The sequence below is a fragment of the Balaenoptera physalus genome (genome assembly GCF_965194825.1).
Source record: "Balaenoptera physalus genome assembly, chromosome: 12".
NCBI classification, from domain to species: Eukaryota; Metazoa; Chordata; class Mammalia; order Artiodactyla; family Balaenopteridae; genus Balaenoptera; species Balaenoptera physalus.
This window is the reverse complement of record NC_138897.1, coordinates 28,035,879-28,049,107: the sequence shown is the minus strand read 5'-3', so window position 1 is coordinate 28,049,107 and position 13,229 is coordinate 28,035,879. Positions and strand designations below refer to the sequence as shown.

At 39.3% G+C, this 13,229-nt stretch overlaps 1 protein-coding gene and 1 long non-coding RNA gene across 5 annotated transcripts in view; one reads left to right on the top strand and one right to left on the bottom strand.

Annotated features, from left to right (window-relative positions):
• The window catches only part of ARK2N (arkadia (RNF111) N-terminal like PKA signaling regulator 2N), a 77,244-nt gene extending 67,072 nt beyond the window's left edge, over nt 1-10,172 (top strand). For all 4 annotated transcript variants that reach the window (XM_082416644.1, XM_082416643.1, XM_082416642.1 and 1 more), the window contains 2 exons: nt 1,109-1,235; nt 9,780-10,172. In XM_082416644.1, coding sequence (XP_082272770.1) covers nt 1,109-1,235; nt 9,780-9,969 — 317 coding nt within the window. In that variant the 3' untranslated portion in view covers nt 9,970-10,172. The remainder of the gene's footprint in view (nt 1-1,108; nt 1,236-9,779) is intronic.
• Nucleotides 1-13,229, bottom strand: part of LOC309639455 — a 177,860-nt gene that overhangs the window by 113,576 nt on the left and 51,055 nt on the right. The gene's annotated exons all lie outside the window — the stretch shown is intronic.

The window sequence follows — 13,229 nt, the reverse complement described above, 5'->3', positions numbered from 1 at the left end:
TTTTTTTTTTTTGGCCCCAACCAGGGATTGAACCCACACCCTCAGCAGTGAAAGCTTGGAGTCCTAACCATTGGACTGCCAGCGAACTCCCTTGGGTCCGATTTTGTCAAATCTACATTCCTTAAGAGAAAATTGTTAAAATTGTTTAAAATTGAGAGAAGATTGTAAAGTCTTTCATAAGGCATCCCAGTATAAATATGATATTAATGATTCTGTTATTTACTCCATTTGTGCCTTTGAGCTTTTTAATTAATTAATTAATTTATTTATGGCTGCGTTGGGTCTTTGTTGCTGCGCGTGGGCTTTTCTCTAGTTGTGGCGAGTGGGGGCTACTCTTCGTTGCAGTGTGCAGGCTTCTCATTGCAGTGGCTTCTTTTGTTGCGGAGCATGGGCTCTAGGCACGCGGGCTTCAGTAGTTGTGGCACACGGGCTCAGTAGTTGTGGCTCGCAGGCTCCAGAGCGCAGGCTCAGCAGTTGTGGCGCAGGGGCTTAGTTGCTCCGCGGCATGTGGGATCTTCCCGGACCAGGGCTCAAACCCATTTCCCCTGCATTGGCAGGCGCATTCCTAACCACTGCGCCACCAGGGAAGTCCCCTTTTGAGCTTTTCTGGTTTAGAATTTTGTTCTATTAAAATGATAAGCAGTAGAGAACCCCATTGACACCTCTAAGTGGTGGCAAACCTGTCATATGCAGGTCATTTAAAAGCAGACTAGAGTTGAATGCAAAAAGCATTACAGAATGAAGTAGAGTATAATTACAGTTTATATATACCTATAGCTGGATATACATATTTGTCAGAGTACTCCAAAGTTTTTTCTCCTAAGGGATGCGAGTAGAAAGTGAGAAACTTGAAGTTCTTACTTTTATATACGTCTATGTTGTTTCAACATTCATTTAACAATGTGCATGTATTCTGTTTAATAATTTTTTTTTTTAACAGAACACTGCCCAGTTTCCTTGACATGGGTAACAGTTTCACGGAGGCAAGCTTTCATGAGGAGATTCTGTTTCAGTGATTAAACTGGGAGGAGAAATCTGTCAGTGAGTTGTTCCTGCTGCTTATAAGGAGTCAAAATGTAGTGCTTATTTTTTTCCCTTTCTCTCTCAGGTCATTTGGATCCAGGATTCCTAGCAAGTGACAAAACGTCTGCTGGCAATGCACCACTCAATGAAGAAATTAATATTGCTTCTTCAGATAGTGAAGTGGAGATTGTGGGAGTTCAGGAACATGCAAGGTAGGATATTAATTAGAGAGAAGAAAATGGTATGGCATGCCATGGCATGGCTGGCATGAATGGTGGGGCTATTTTGCAAATTCCTGTGGTTTAAGAAATACATTTTGATTATAGACACGTATGAGCTTCAGAATGTGTTGCATATTGTCTTATATCAAGAACATCTCGGTCAAACATGTATGTGAACCAGAACTAATGTTTGTCTCTTATTTTTAGCAAATGTCTAGGTGGCTTGACTGAGTTTTCTTTTATGGCATAAGTATCACCGTACTCCCCCCCACCCCCAATCCATATTTTCTTGCCTTTCACTTTATCTTGAAATATATTGGGAGCAAATAATTGAGAAATCTGCATTCGACATCATACCTCTTCCTAGAGCACCTCTTTTTTTAACATCTTTATTGGAGTATAATTGCTTTACGTTATTTTGTTAGTTTCTGCTGTATAACAAAGTGAATCAGCTATATGTATACATATATCCCCATATCCCCTCCCTCTTGCGTCTCCCTCCCACCCTCCCTATCCCACCCATGTAGGTGGTCACAAAGCACAAGCTGATCTCCCTGGGCTATGCGGCTGCTTCCCACTAGCTCTCTATTTTACATTTGGTAGTGTATATATGTCAGTGCCACTCTCTCACTTCTTCCCAGCTTACCCTTCCCCCTCCCTGTGTCCTCAAGTCCATTCTCTACGTCTGCATCTTTATTCCTGTCCTGCCCCTAGGTTCTACAGAACTTTTTTTTTTTTTAGATTCCATATATATGTGTTAGCATACGGTATTTGTTTTTCTCTTTCTGACTTACTTCACTCTGTATGACAGACTCTAGGTCCATCCACCTCACTACAAATAACTCAATTTCGTTTCTTTTTATGGCTGAGTAATATTCCAGTGTATATATGTGCCACATCCTCTTTATCCATTCATCTGTCGATGGACACTTAGGTTGCTTCCATGTCCTGGTAGAGCACCTCTCTTTATCTTTCATGAAAGGTTGCAAGTTACTTTGGTCAGTTCCTAATAGTGTATTTCTAGTGATGTTTGTGTGATTTAGGGAATCTTGTTTCTTAGGAATTTTTAAAAAAAGCCACAAGACATCAAATTAGTGTACAGTATTATGGAAATAATTTTATAAGGTTTGTCATTCTTTAAGGTAGTGGTGAGCAAACTACAGCCCATGGGCCAGATCTGGCCTGCTGCCTGTTTTTATGTGGACCTCAAGCTAAGAATGGTGTTTACATTTTTAAATGGTTGGGGGAAAAAAATCGAAAGAAGACATGTTTTGTGATGTGAAAATTATATGAAATTCAAATAGAATTTATTTATCCATAAATAAAGTTTTGTTGGAATAGAGCCATGTTTGTTCACTTACGTATTGTCTATGGCTGTTTTGCACTCCAGTGGCAGAATTGAGACGTTTCATCAGACACCTTAGGGCCTGCAGAGCCAAAGATATTTACTGTCTAGCTCTTTGCAGAAAAAATTTACTGACTCTTGCTTTAAGATACAGTCCTAAGAATTAGTTACACCCCTCTCAGAGGTATACCTGAGGAACATTTAACACACACACATATATACACAACAAAATCTAGTCTTTGGAAAAATCTGTATTCTATGTAGAATTTTTCTCCTATGCCACAAGAATTAAGTTGTGATTTTGTGATTTCCTCAAGTAGGTATATAACATCGTATCTTACCTTATTCTTAGATCTGATTTTAATCTTTGGTTAGGCAGGTAATAAGACATTCACCAGCATTCTTCTGTTGCTTATTTAAAAGGTGAATTTAGGAGTGGAGAGTGGGGGCAAAATACACATGCACATAGATTGAAGATGCCTTCTTCTAATGAGAACTGATTATACTTTCTGAAAGCATTTTTTAGTTAAACAATTGGGACTTTAAGGATGTAGATTTAAGTCATAATTTAACATGCCATCTCCCCAGAAGTGGCTAATTCTTTATCAGAACTAGTATTGTCCCAGCACTTCATCCTCTATCCTATATTTATGCTGTAAGTATGCCTGCATAGCTGCTTCCTTTTTTCTTTCTAAGTGGTTATTTCCCCTATTCTGGTGGGAAAGAATTTTCATTCTTTAATCTTTCCTTTACCTCATTCTTTTTTCTCTTTTTTTCTGCCGTAGTCAAAAACTTTTTCCTATTAAGTTCTCTTTCATTTTCCCATCTATTTCCTTCAAGCTGACTTATCCATGAGATGAAGAAGATAGAACTCTTGTTTTTTTCCTTTACTTCAGTATACGTTTGTCATTATTTTATTTCAGCATTATATAAGTATAGAAGACATTAGTATACTTTTAAGCCCCATGCCAAGATCTTTCTAAAATATGACAGTATTTTTCATTTCAGACTGTGTACTATAAAACTTATTCTGCATATTGACTGATAGATGATGTAGGTAAATTATCTTCAGTTGTGCCAGGAGCACATTATCCAGTTACCAACTTCCTCTTGACTTACTTTTCAAATTTTAATTCAGTGTTACTCATGTGTTCCTATTTAAGTAGGAAAGAATAGGTTATAACCTGTGTTGTCTGTCTAATCTCTTACTCTGTTCTGAGACATATCAGTGATATGTATGGTCCAGTTCTCTATTAACTCCTACCGACTCGCCCTTCTTTATTGCCTCCTTGTGCCTAGAAATGTTACAGAGTGAGCTACCCTTCTTTACAGATTCTTTGTTAAACTTTCCTGCCATAATGATATCTTGAGCTTCTTTGTCTACCAATATTTTTGTTATCTGGAGTTGAAATTATTATATTTCTATTAAAACTTGGAAATTTAAATTCCAAGTTTCTCTCACCTCCAGCACACACACATGCACACAGATTATCTCTAGTACACCCTTCTCTGAACTTGTTAAAGTCTTTTATCCAGATTGTCATTTTACCCTATAAACATCTTTGTTTCACTCTTAACTAAGTCAGGTGACTTTGGGTACATCTTAAATAACATGCTATAACATTACTTTCAAGGACTTTTTCTTACAGGTTCTGAAGCATAAAGATGTGTTTTTTTGGGTTTTTTAGTTCTGATCCTTTAATTTGAATCCTGGAGAAATCATATCTTGGAGGTGACAGATCTATCTTGAAATCTCAGTGGTGGTTAATAACTGTCCATAAAATGGAATGTAGAGTTGACAAATTCTGTTGGAGTACTTTGAATGGACTCTTGTGTCATTTTGAGGGGATCTTATACTTTGGCCCTTGGGTCTAGGACTGAGTAGGATCTCACTGACTCTGCTGTGTCTTTCTGAAAAATTTTTCAGCAGAAGCATGATAATCTTTCAAACATTGAGATTAAAAAGCTGAGAAGCAGGTCGGGGGGAGAGCCTTTCTTGTTGGTTGCTTCGGAATTGCCCCTTTAGCTGCCTGTGTCTCATCTGGAATTTATTTCTTTTACAGGTCTAGGGTTGCAGTTATGAAGTATTGATGGGCTTCTGGCAGGGTTATCGCTTGGAAGAAGGTTTTAGGTTTTGATCCGCATCTTTTTGTTCTAATTCGATTTGCATGCATAGATGTTTTGTTTGGATTTAGTTGTCCTGTTCTTATTTTTCCTTTTGGTATTCTACCTTGTGGGCTTTCTGAGAGCTTTAAAAAACTCAGACTTGGTTCTTGAGTTGTTCTCTTGGGGACTGTGGTTGCTCTGACTTGCGTTTGGGTGCCATTTTTCCATATTGGAAGCATTCCGGTTTGTTGACCTTTACATCAGTAATTCTAGTTGTGATGTGCCTGTTTTTTTTTTTTTTTGTTAAACAGTTGTTTTTCTTTTCTTGCATGCTAACATCTTCCCCTGCTCTTTTCTTTTAGATTCTGATATGTTCACTTAGCTTCTGTGTTTCTTCTAGTCATAAACTAGAAGGCATGCTTTCCTAACTAATGGTTGAACGCATCTTTTATGGCTGCCTTGGATTGCTGTGATGAACTCCTGTCATTACCTAGATGTCATTTCTAGGTGTTAATTTTTGGACAGTCCAGTTTCACAAGATGCTCTTTGCCAGTGAGATGGAGACTTTTCCATCATCTCTAGTTCTTCTGTGCCCACTTAATTTTGCCATAAGTTTTAACTTATGACCCTGTTGCTAATATTTTTCTTTATCCTTTTTCCGTTTTCCTTCTTTTCTTCTGCAAGCTTCATTGGTAATTGCCCTAGGAAGATGAATGCATGTATCTTTATGTTGTGGAACTGTGCTGAACAGTTCTTTCAGTACCTGTTCTCTGAAGCTTTTATGAATAATCAGACCCTTACCTCCTTTCACATGGTCCTATGGTCCATTGGTTAATGTTGGTTCACCCCTCTGCAGAAGAATTGATGTGGGGAGGCTTTTGCATTTAAGACTGATTGCTGCTTAGAACCAATTGCTAACATTAACCCTAAAAAAAGCAAGGGAGGCAGATAAGCATTTCCCTGAAGCTACAAGGATTCACTCTACCTTCAGTTAGGAAAAATAAGTAGGAATGTTATCCAAGAGGTCACCTTCAGAATCTGTAAATGAGAACAAAAGTGATTAATTTTTAATGTTGTTTTCTTAGAATAGTAGGTTAACTGTATCAACAGCTGATCATCAGAGCCTGCCCTCTTTTTGTGTTTTTCTTCCTTTCTACTCTGAAGTCTCCTTTTTTTGGTTTTAATATATGAAGAGCAGGAAATTATTCTATCAAAACTTATTGTTTATAAATAGTGGATGGGGGTGGTGGTCTATGGAAGTGAGGCCTAAGCAGTTTTTCTTGGGTATAGTACTCAAAATGTGACTCTAGTTGTGCAAACCTATTGCCAGTCATATGCAGATTAAATGCTTTGTGAGAAAAAAGCTTGCGTCTGCACTAGAATCTGTTGGACCAATTATAAAACAGCTGAGTATGTTCCCACCCCATATCTTTCATAATAGAAAAAGGATATGTGATAATACATGAAACTGTGCTTTGTTAGTTGCCTTACAAAATTTTGAGCCTCTCACATCCTTCTTTATAGGGCATCTCTGTAGGGCTTATAACAATTGTTGTAGTCCCATTTCCTCCTGAAATTTTTTCCCCCTCTGCATCTGGTATAAGTTATTCTGTAATGTACCATCTTATAAAATAGAGCTCGACCTTTTTTCCCCTGTACTTAAAAAAAATGTGTTAAAAGCCTTGTTCTGTCCTCATCCATCTCCTAGCTATCATTTTATTCAAGGTGGCTGAGGTCATTAAATCATAAAAAAAATTTTGAATGTTTTATTGGCTTATAACACACACAGAAAAGTAATAAGTGTACGCTTTAGCTTTTGTACCCATACCCAAGTAACCAGCTCTCAGATTAAGAAACAGAAGTCCCTCTTGGCTCCACCTTGCCTCCTGTAACCACTATCCTGACTTCTAACAGGATAGCTTTGCCTGTATTCAGAATCTTATTAACATTCCTGACAGATGCCCCAGCAATTGCTTGAATGTTTAAAAGGCAGATTATTCTATTTTGTAGTGGCTGTAATTGTTGTGTAGTAATGATCATCCAAAAGTTGCCTTCTAGAAACTGATTCATGGTTGTTATTCTGCTCTCAAGATCTCTGTACTGGTGAAGGAGCTGCCTTCCATGATGATTCTCACTTCTTTGGCAATTGCCCTTCCAGTTGCAGTTAATAGGAGACAGGAATGCTTTTGACCAAAGATAGGATCATCACATTCTCCAGAGAATCTAAAATTTTGAAGAGAAACAGACTAAGGATTGGGGCTTGAGTCAAATGAATGAGGCCTAGTTGTTCCAGCATCGTTAGGTTCTTTGAGGTACTCAAGTAAATGTGCTTTTCCAGTAAATTTTCTTTTTTGCTTAACGTAGCCCAGTTTGGTTTCCAGTAACTGGAACTATTTATAACCTCTTTCAACCATTCCTCATTAGTAAATACCATCTCTAAACCTCTCACTCTCCTACTGTGGACACTTTCTAGAATCTGCTTTGCTCTTTATTGTACTACCCCCAGGGGCTAGGCAGTTCCCCTTACAATCAAACATAGTGTATAGTACTTTGGGAGCAGTCTGAGAAAGACATAGTTGGAAATAAACTCCCCAGTGGAGACCTGATTTTGTTCTGGTTCCATGCTTTACTTTCTTAAGACCCTGGGCAGTTGTCTTTTGGTTTTGGTTTTCTCTTCTGTAAAATGGGAAGATTGGATTAGATCCCTTTTAAAGCCACTACCTGATGTCCTGATGTTACATTGTATGATTACTTAAGGAGCAGTGCAGAGTAACAATTGGGACTAAATACTGCTTTTATTTCAGAGTTATTTCTAGGAATTCTGTCAATGATTACATTGACTTTTTTTGGTAGTCATTCATTCCCTGATTTTTCTAAGTTTCTAACCAACTTTACTTCAGTAACTACTTGACAGATGAGCTTTTGAACTGTTGAAGAACTTTATATTTTTAAATTGTTGCTCTGGGCCTGTCTTTGCACTCTGCTGACTCTTGCCATGTTTTTCCTTACCGCATTTAATACACACGTTTGTAAAGCAACAACATGATGTGGGAAGCATTGGACCAGAAATCAGACTTGGCCTGAAGTTCCTTTGCCTATACTTTCAAACAGTATGACCCTGGGCAAGTCATGTAACCTCTTTAATCCTCAGTTTCCCTGTCAGAGTATGGATAAGAACTTCCACATCTACCTCATAGGTCTGTCGGGCGTGTCAAATGAGGAGAAACTGCTTAATAATTTTAGTATTCTGTTGTCATCAGTCATCAAAACCGTTTCTTTAAAATGTTGGATGGACTCATTTAGCTGACATTGTTCCGTGACTGCTTGGTCATTTAATCTGAGTGTATTTAAGGGGTGGACAGATTTGGATTAGACTTTGGACGTGTTTTCCTTTTTTTTTTTTAAAGGTTTAATTTTATTTATTTTTGGCTGCGTTGGGTCTTCGTTGCTGCGCTCGGGCTTTCTCTAGTTGAGGCGAGCGGGGGCTACTCTTCGTTGTGGTGCACAGGCTTCTCATTGCGGTGGCTTCTCTTGTTGCGGAGCACGGGCTCTAGGCGCGTGGGCTTCAGTAGTTGCGGTACACAGGCTCAGTAATTGTGGCACGCAGGCTCTAGAGCGCAGGCTCAGTAGTTGTGGCGCACTGGCTTAGTTGCTCCGTGGCGTGTGGGATCTTCCCGGGCCAGGGCTCGAACCCATGTCCCCTGCATTGGCAGGCGGATTCTTATCCACTGCACCACCAGGGAAGTCCCTGTGTGTCTTATTTTAATGCTTTTTACTAGCTAATTTTGAAAATATGGTCACCTCTGGGTTAGTAGCTACTCTTAGCCCATTTCTGAAAAGATGATGGCCCTCTGGTACTGTAACAAATCTGCATCCTACCCCTACTCTGGCCCCAAGGGATCTGTTTTTCGGCACCTCTCTTGGTAAGGGAGTCATTTTCAGGCTAGCCTTTGTAGCAGCAGGGCCTCTTTCCATAAGCTTAAGGGTCCTTAAGGGCAGTTCTGCAGCTAAGCCTTGTCTGTTGTTACTCTGATGTTTTCTTTTGAACCTAGAGGTTCAGGTAGCATGGGGTCGAAGCTGGAGTTCTTAGGTGATTCAGCATCACTCATCATATACAGCTGTTGTCAGAACAGCTGCTCATGATCCATTGTAGTAGTTTGTGTGATTAGAGTCATGCCACTTGTCACTTCTCACATATGCTGCATGGAGACAGGTCTATAATTTAGATGTGTGGACATCAGGAGCAGTGATAGCTTGAGCTGCCTGCCTTCCTCTCATATGAATCAAAACTTACTCAGTGGTTCATCCTGGAGGTTCACAGTTCTATCATTTGACTGGAATGTAGAATTCAACATGTAGATATTTCTGAAACAGTTCTCTCCCAAACAATGAACTCATGAGATTTGTCAGCAAGGCAGCTCTGTCCCTCTTATAGGATACTTTTAGAGAATCTAAACTGAGTATTTCAGCCTTGTTATTTTCACTGAACTAAAGCATAAGTGGTTGTGATGAACTAACCAGGTGTTTCTCTTGTCACCTTCAGGTTGAGGGAAATTGATCTTTAACTCATGACCTAGTACTTAAAGACGTTTAGACATCTAATCTGTAAAAGGGGTATTACTACTTCTGTTTTTGAAAGTACTATTAACAAATATGGGACAGAACTTATTTTAAGAACAAGTTTCACCTGTATTTCTTACTGTTTCATTAGCTGAGACTAAGATTGTCTGGGCATCTTAATTTTGCTCAGGATTTATATGCTGCCCTATCCTGAAGACCCCAGAGGCTTAAATGAATTCAGAGAAGCATCATCTTATCCATTTTCAGTAACAGATCTAGACATAACTCAGGACTTTGTGGCTGAGACAAGAGTCTTGGCCTTTTTAAGGCTAAACTGAGAGAGGTGGGGAGACAGACAGACAGACAGACATAGAGGGAAGCAGGAAAAGGGGGAAGGATATTGGTTATGGGTTTGATGAACTTGCATAGTAGGCTTATCTTAGTAAAAGTATTGGTCAGTACAACTGAAGCTATATTGCCTTCTGTAGGATTAACCATGCTTTTGCTCTTCATTTCAATTGCAGGTGTGTTCATCCTCGAGGAGGTGTGATTCAGAGTGTTTCTTCATGGAAGCATGGCTCTGGCACGCAGTATGTTAGCACCCGGCAAACACAGTCATGGACTGCTGTGACTCCCCAGCAGACTTGGGCGTCACCTGCAGAAGTTGTTGACCTTACATTGGATGAGGATAGCAGACGTAAATACCTACTGTAATGCAATGTCACTGTGTTTCCTCTGCACTGTTCCCTTCCACTTACTCCTCCTCCTCTTTGTGACATGGAAGTTCATTGTCATAGTAGCTTCAGCTTCAGAAGCTGTTTGTGGCATTTGTATAATTGAAACTCATGGAAAATTGCCCCCTTCCTTTTTTTTTTTTTTTTTTTAAATTAAAAGAAGTCACTTAGGAAAGTAACTTATCACAGAGAAAAGAATTTCTTCTTTCCCTCAGTAGGAATCTGAGAATGATGAATTTTATTAGACAACTTCATTTTACTTGGTGACTTTCAATCTTAGGAAACTGCCTTCCTTTTAGAATGATATTTTAATTACCAGGTGAAATGGATTTCAGTTTTTGAATCTTGTATTTATTTTTCTGTGTAATAAAATTAATATGTAGACTTGACCACTGTCAGCCCACCCATTGGCACTCCTACCTTAGGGCATTTGCACACATATTAGTCAGGTCCTTTTTGGCACCTAGTAGGGCATGTGCATTGAAAACCTGTCCTTAAAAATAGAAGACAGAAGTGTTACTTTTCTTTTAGCTTAAGTCTTCTGCCTTCTTTCCTGACTTTGCTCCTGGCTGAATTCCCACAACACAAATAATTGACATGACCCTTTGTGTTTATAAATACTGCTAAGGTGACTTAGTTGATCTCCTTGTTGCAATAATTCATAACTCTGGAAAATATCTCCTTGTGGGGCAGAGGCATTTCAGATAGATAACCCACCATGAGGTTTGGGCATCTGAGGAGAGTATTGAGAGATCCCTTTTCTCCCCCTGGTTTCTTCAAATAATGGGAGAAACATAGAACCTGTTACTTAGGTAGAATATGAAAAGTTGTGTGGCTTCTAAGGCTATGGGCACTTGAAAAATCTGAGAGGGCAGTGCCTTCTTCTATAGCTGGTCTCTCCATAAAGGATGTAATGACAACTGTTTGATACTTGAGTTGAAGTTGACCTGTTGCTATATTTGGGTATTTTTCTCCTCTACCTTCTAAAAGTGGAAAATTCAAAATACATCATAAGAAACCAGATGCAAAACACATTAATGGCCCTGTAGGTTTTACAGTATCTAACAGGAATAACAAAGGGTAGTAGGAGCATCAGGGAATTCAGGAAATGCCGGTGTTGGAGTTTTGTGGCATTAGTTACTACCTTTTTTACTATAACATTGTAGTTACTAGTGAATTATTTTACAAGCAATACCTAGAATTAGAACACTATGTACTGTGCACAGGGAGGAGTGAAGTAATGCTGGCTTAGAAGACCTCACTTTTTGTTTTTCCACAGTTTTTGTCTGCTTTTTTGTTTGCTTTTGTTTCCATTTTTACCATATAATGGGGCTCTAGCCCTTTGCCTCCCTTCCCAAATGCCTTGGTGGCTCTTCCTTATCATAAGAGCATGAGAACTACCATTTTCAGTTTCCACTCAGCGGACACACATTTATACCAAGTGCCTGTTCTGCCTAAGGCGCTGTGGTGGTGCTGTGGGGCTGCTGCAGAGAACAGGACACCCACCGCATGTGCGTGAGTCCGGCTGCCTGGCTCCAGCTGCCTGGCCTTGTCTCCTGTGTGTGTAAAGACTCGCTTATTCCTTTACCCTTCTTCCTGCTGCTTTAGTTTGTCCGTACCCTCTTCCATGGGAGTGTATTTAAGGATGTGTTCTTTCACCTTCTCTGATAACATCGCATTTGATCTGGCCTCTGTTCTTCATCAACTTTTAATTTTCCTATCATTCTGCTTTTAATAGATCAGGCTTTTAAAGAGATCGTGAATCTCTAGTTTTAGCACCTCATGTCTCAAGTCTGTCACGTGGCCACAATTCTAGACAAAAACCAAAGACCCAGAGGCCAGAGCAAAATAGGACCTTCTGCAGATTCACTACTGGTGTATCCTTGGACCTTCACATTTTACTTTAGGATTAATTTATTGAATTTTACTGTTACACGTTGTTTTTGACTTGAATTAAAATGCTAGACAGAGCAGAAATGTACAATTTCTGGTCTATATTTTCCAGGAAAATCATTAGGGAAAGAATAGAGTGGATTATATGACTTGAAGTTTTTGCAGCTTACTTTCCCCCCCACTATCAGGGCAGAGCCCCATTTTAAAGAACATTCTTGCATTACCTGTTCTTACGTTAGCAGTATGTTTTGTCCAATTCCGTATAGCAGGGGATTTCCCAGGACATATTTTCTTTAGTCCCTAACAGTCATCCTCTAAGGAGAATTCTTTGGGTGTGCTGTGTGCACTGTGGGTTGGGAGCGGAGAGCGGAGTTGTAACCAAGCTCTTTTCTGGCCTTTTGCTTTTATATTGGGTTACACTTTGCCCTCACCTGTCCCTTTTCCAGCACCCTGACTATCTGGCTTGATGCACCAGAACAAAAATTAATATGCAAAAAGCGGGGAGGGGAAGGGATGGTAGAGATAGCTTTTCTCCCTACTAGGTTGGGACTTTTCCACCTACTAACTAACTATAGAGAGACTATGTTTCAACTCTTCTTTCATTGCCAGATCCAGGAGAGTAGGGATGTGGTTTCTGGCAAGGTATTAATGATAAAATTCTGTGGTAAATTTAAAATTCTGACATTTAAAGTTTCTTTTAAGGGGGTCTTTTTTTAACCAAAGTTTTGCATTTGGTAGCATAGACACTTTATGCTTCACCGTCTCTTCAAAGTAATATCTCCACTAAAATGGTACACTTGGGTCGCAGATTGGTTTATGGCACTAACTTGGTTAAGTGCCCCCCTTCCCCCAATTTGAAACCACAGAGCAGTAACTTAGCTATTGCATCAGTACAGCAATATTGATACGTAGCTGTTGCTCGCCAGTAGTTGTCTCTTCATTTTGACGGAAGGGGCCGGACTGAATGGACTCCATTATTCGTAACAATTGAGCATCCCATAAACTCTGCTTTTATTATTATCAGTTGTGAATATGAACCATCTGATTTGCTAATTTAGTCAATTTTTCATTGTTACTTTTAGCAGATTAGCACCATAGGCAATTTAAAAATGAATTTGTTGCCTGCTTTTTATACTGTGTCACAAGGTTTTTGAAAAAGCTGGGAACACAGTATTGTCTTTCAGTTTAAAGGTTTTTTTTTTTTAAAGGCAAAGAGCTCCCCTTCATCCCTGTTTTTCAGTATGTGTATGATGCGACTTCCATGTATATATAAAAATGATTGCGCCCTAACCAAACTTCCTCAGATTGTGCACTGTTTGTTTAAAATAATCCCGTATTTTAGTCCAA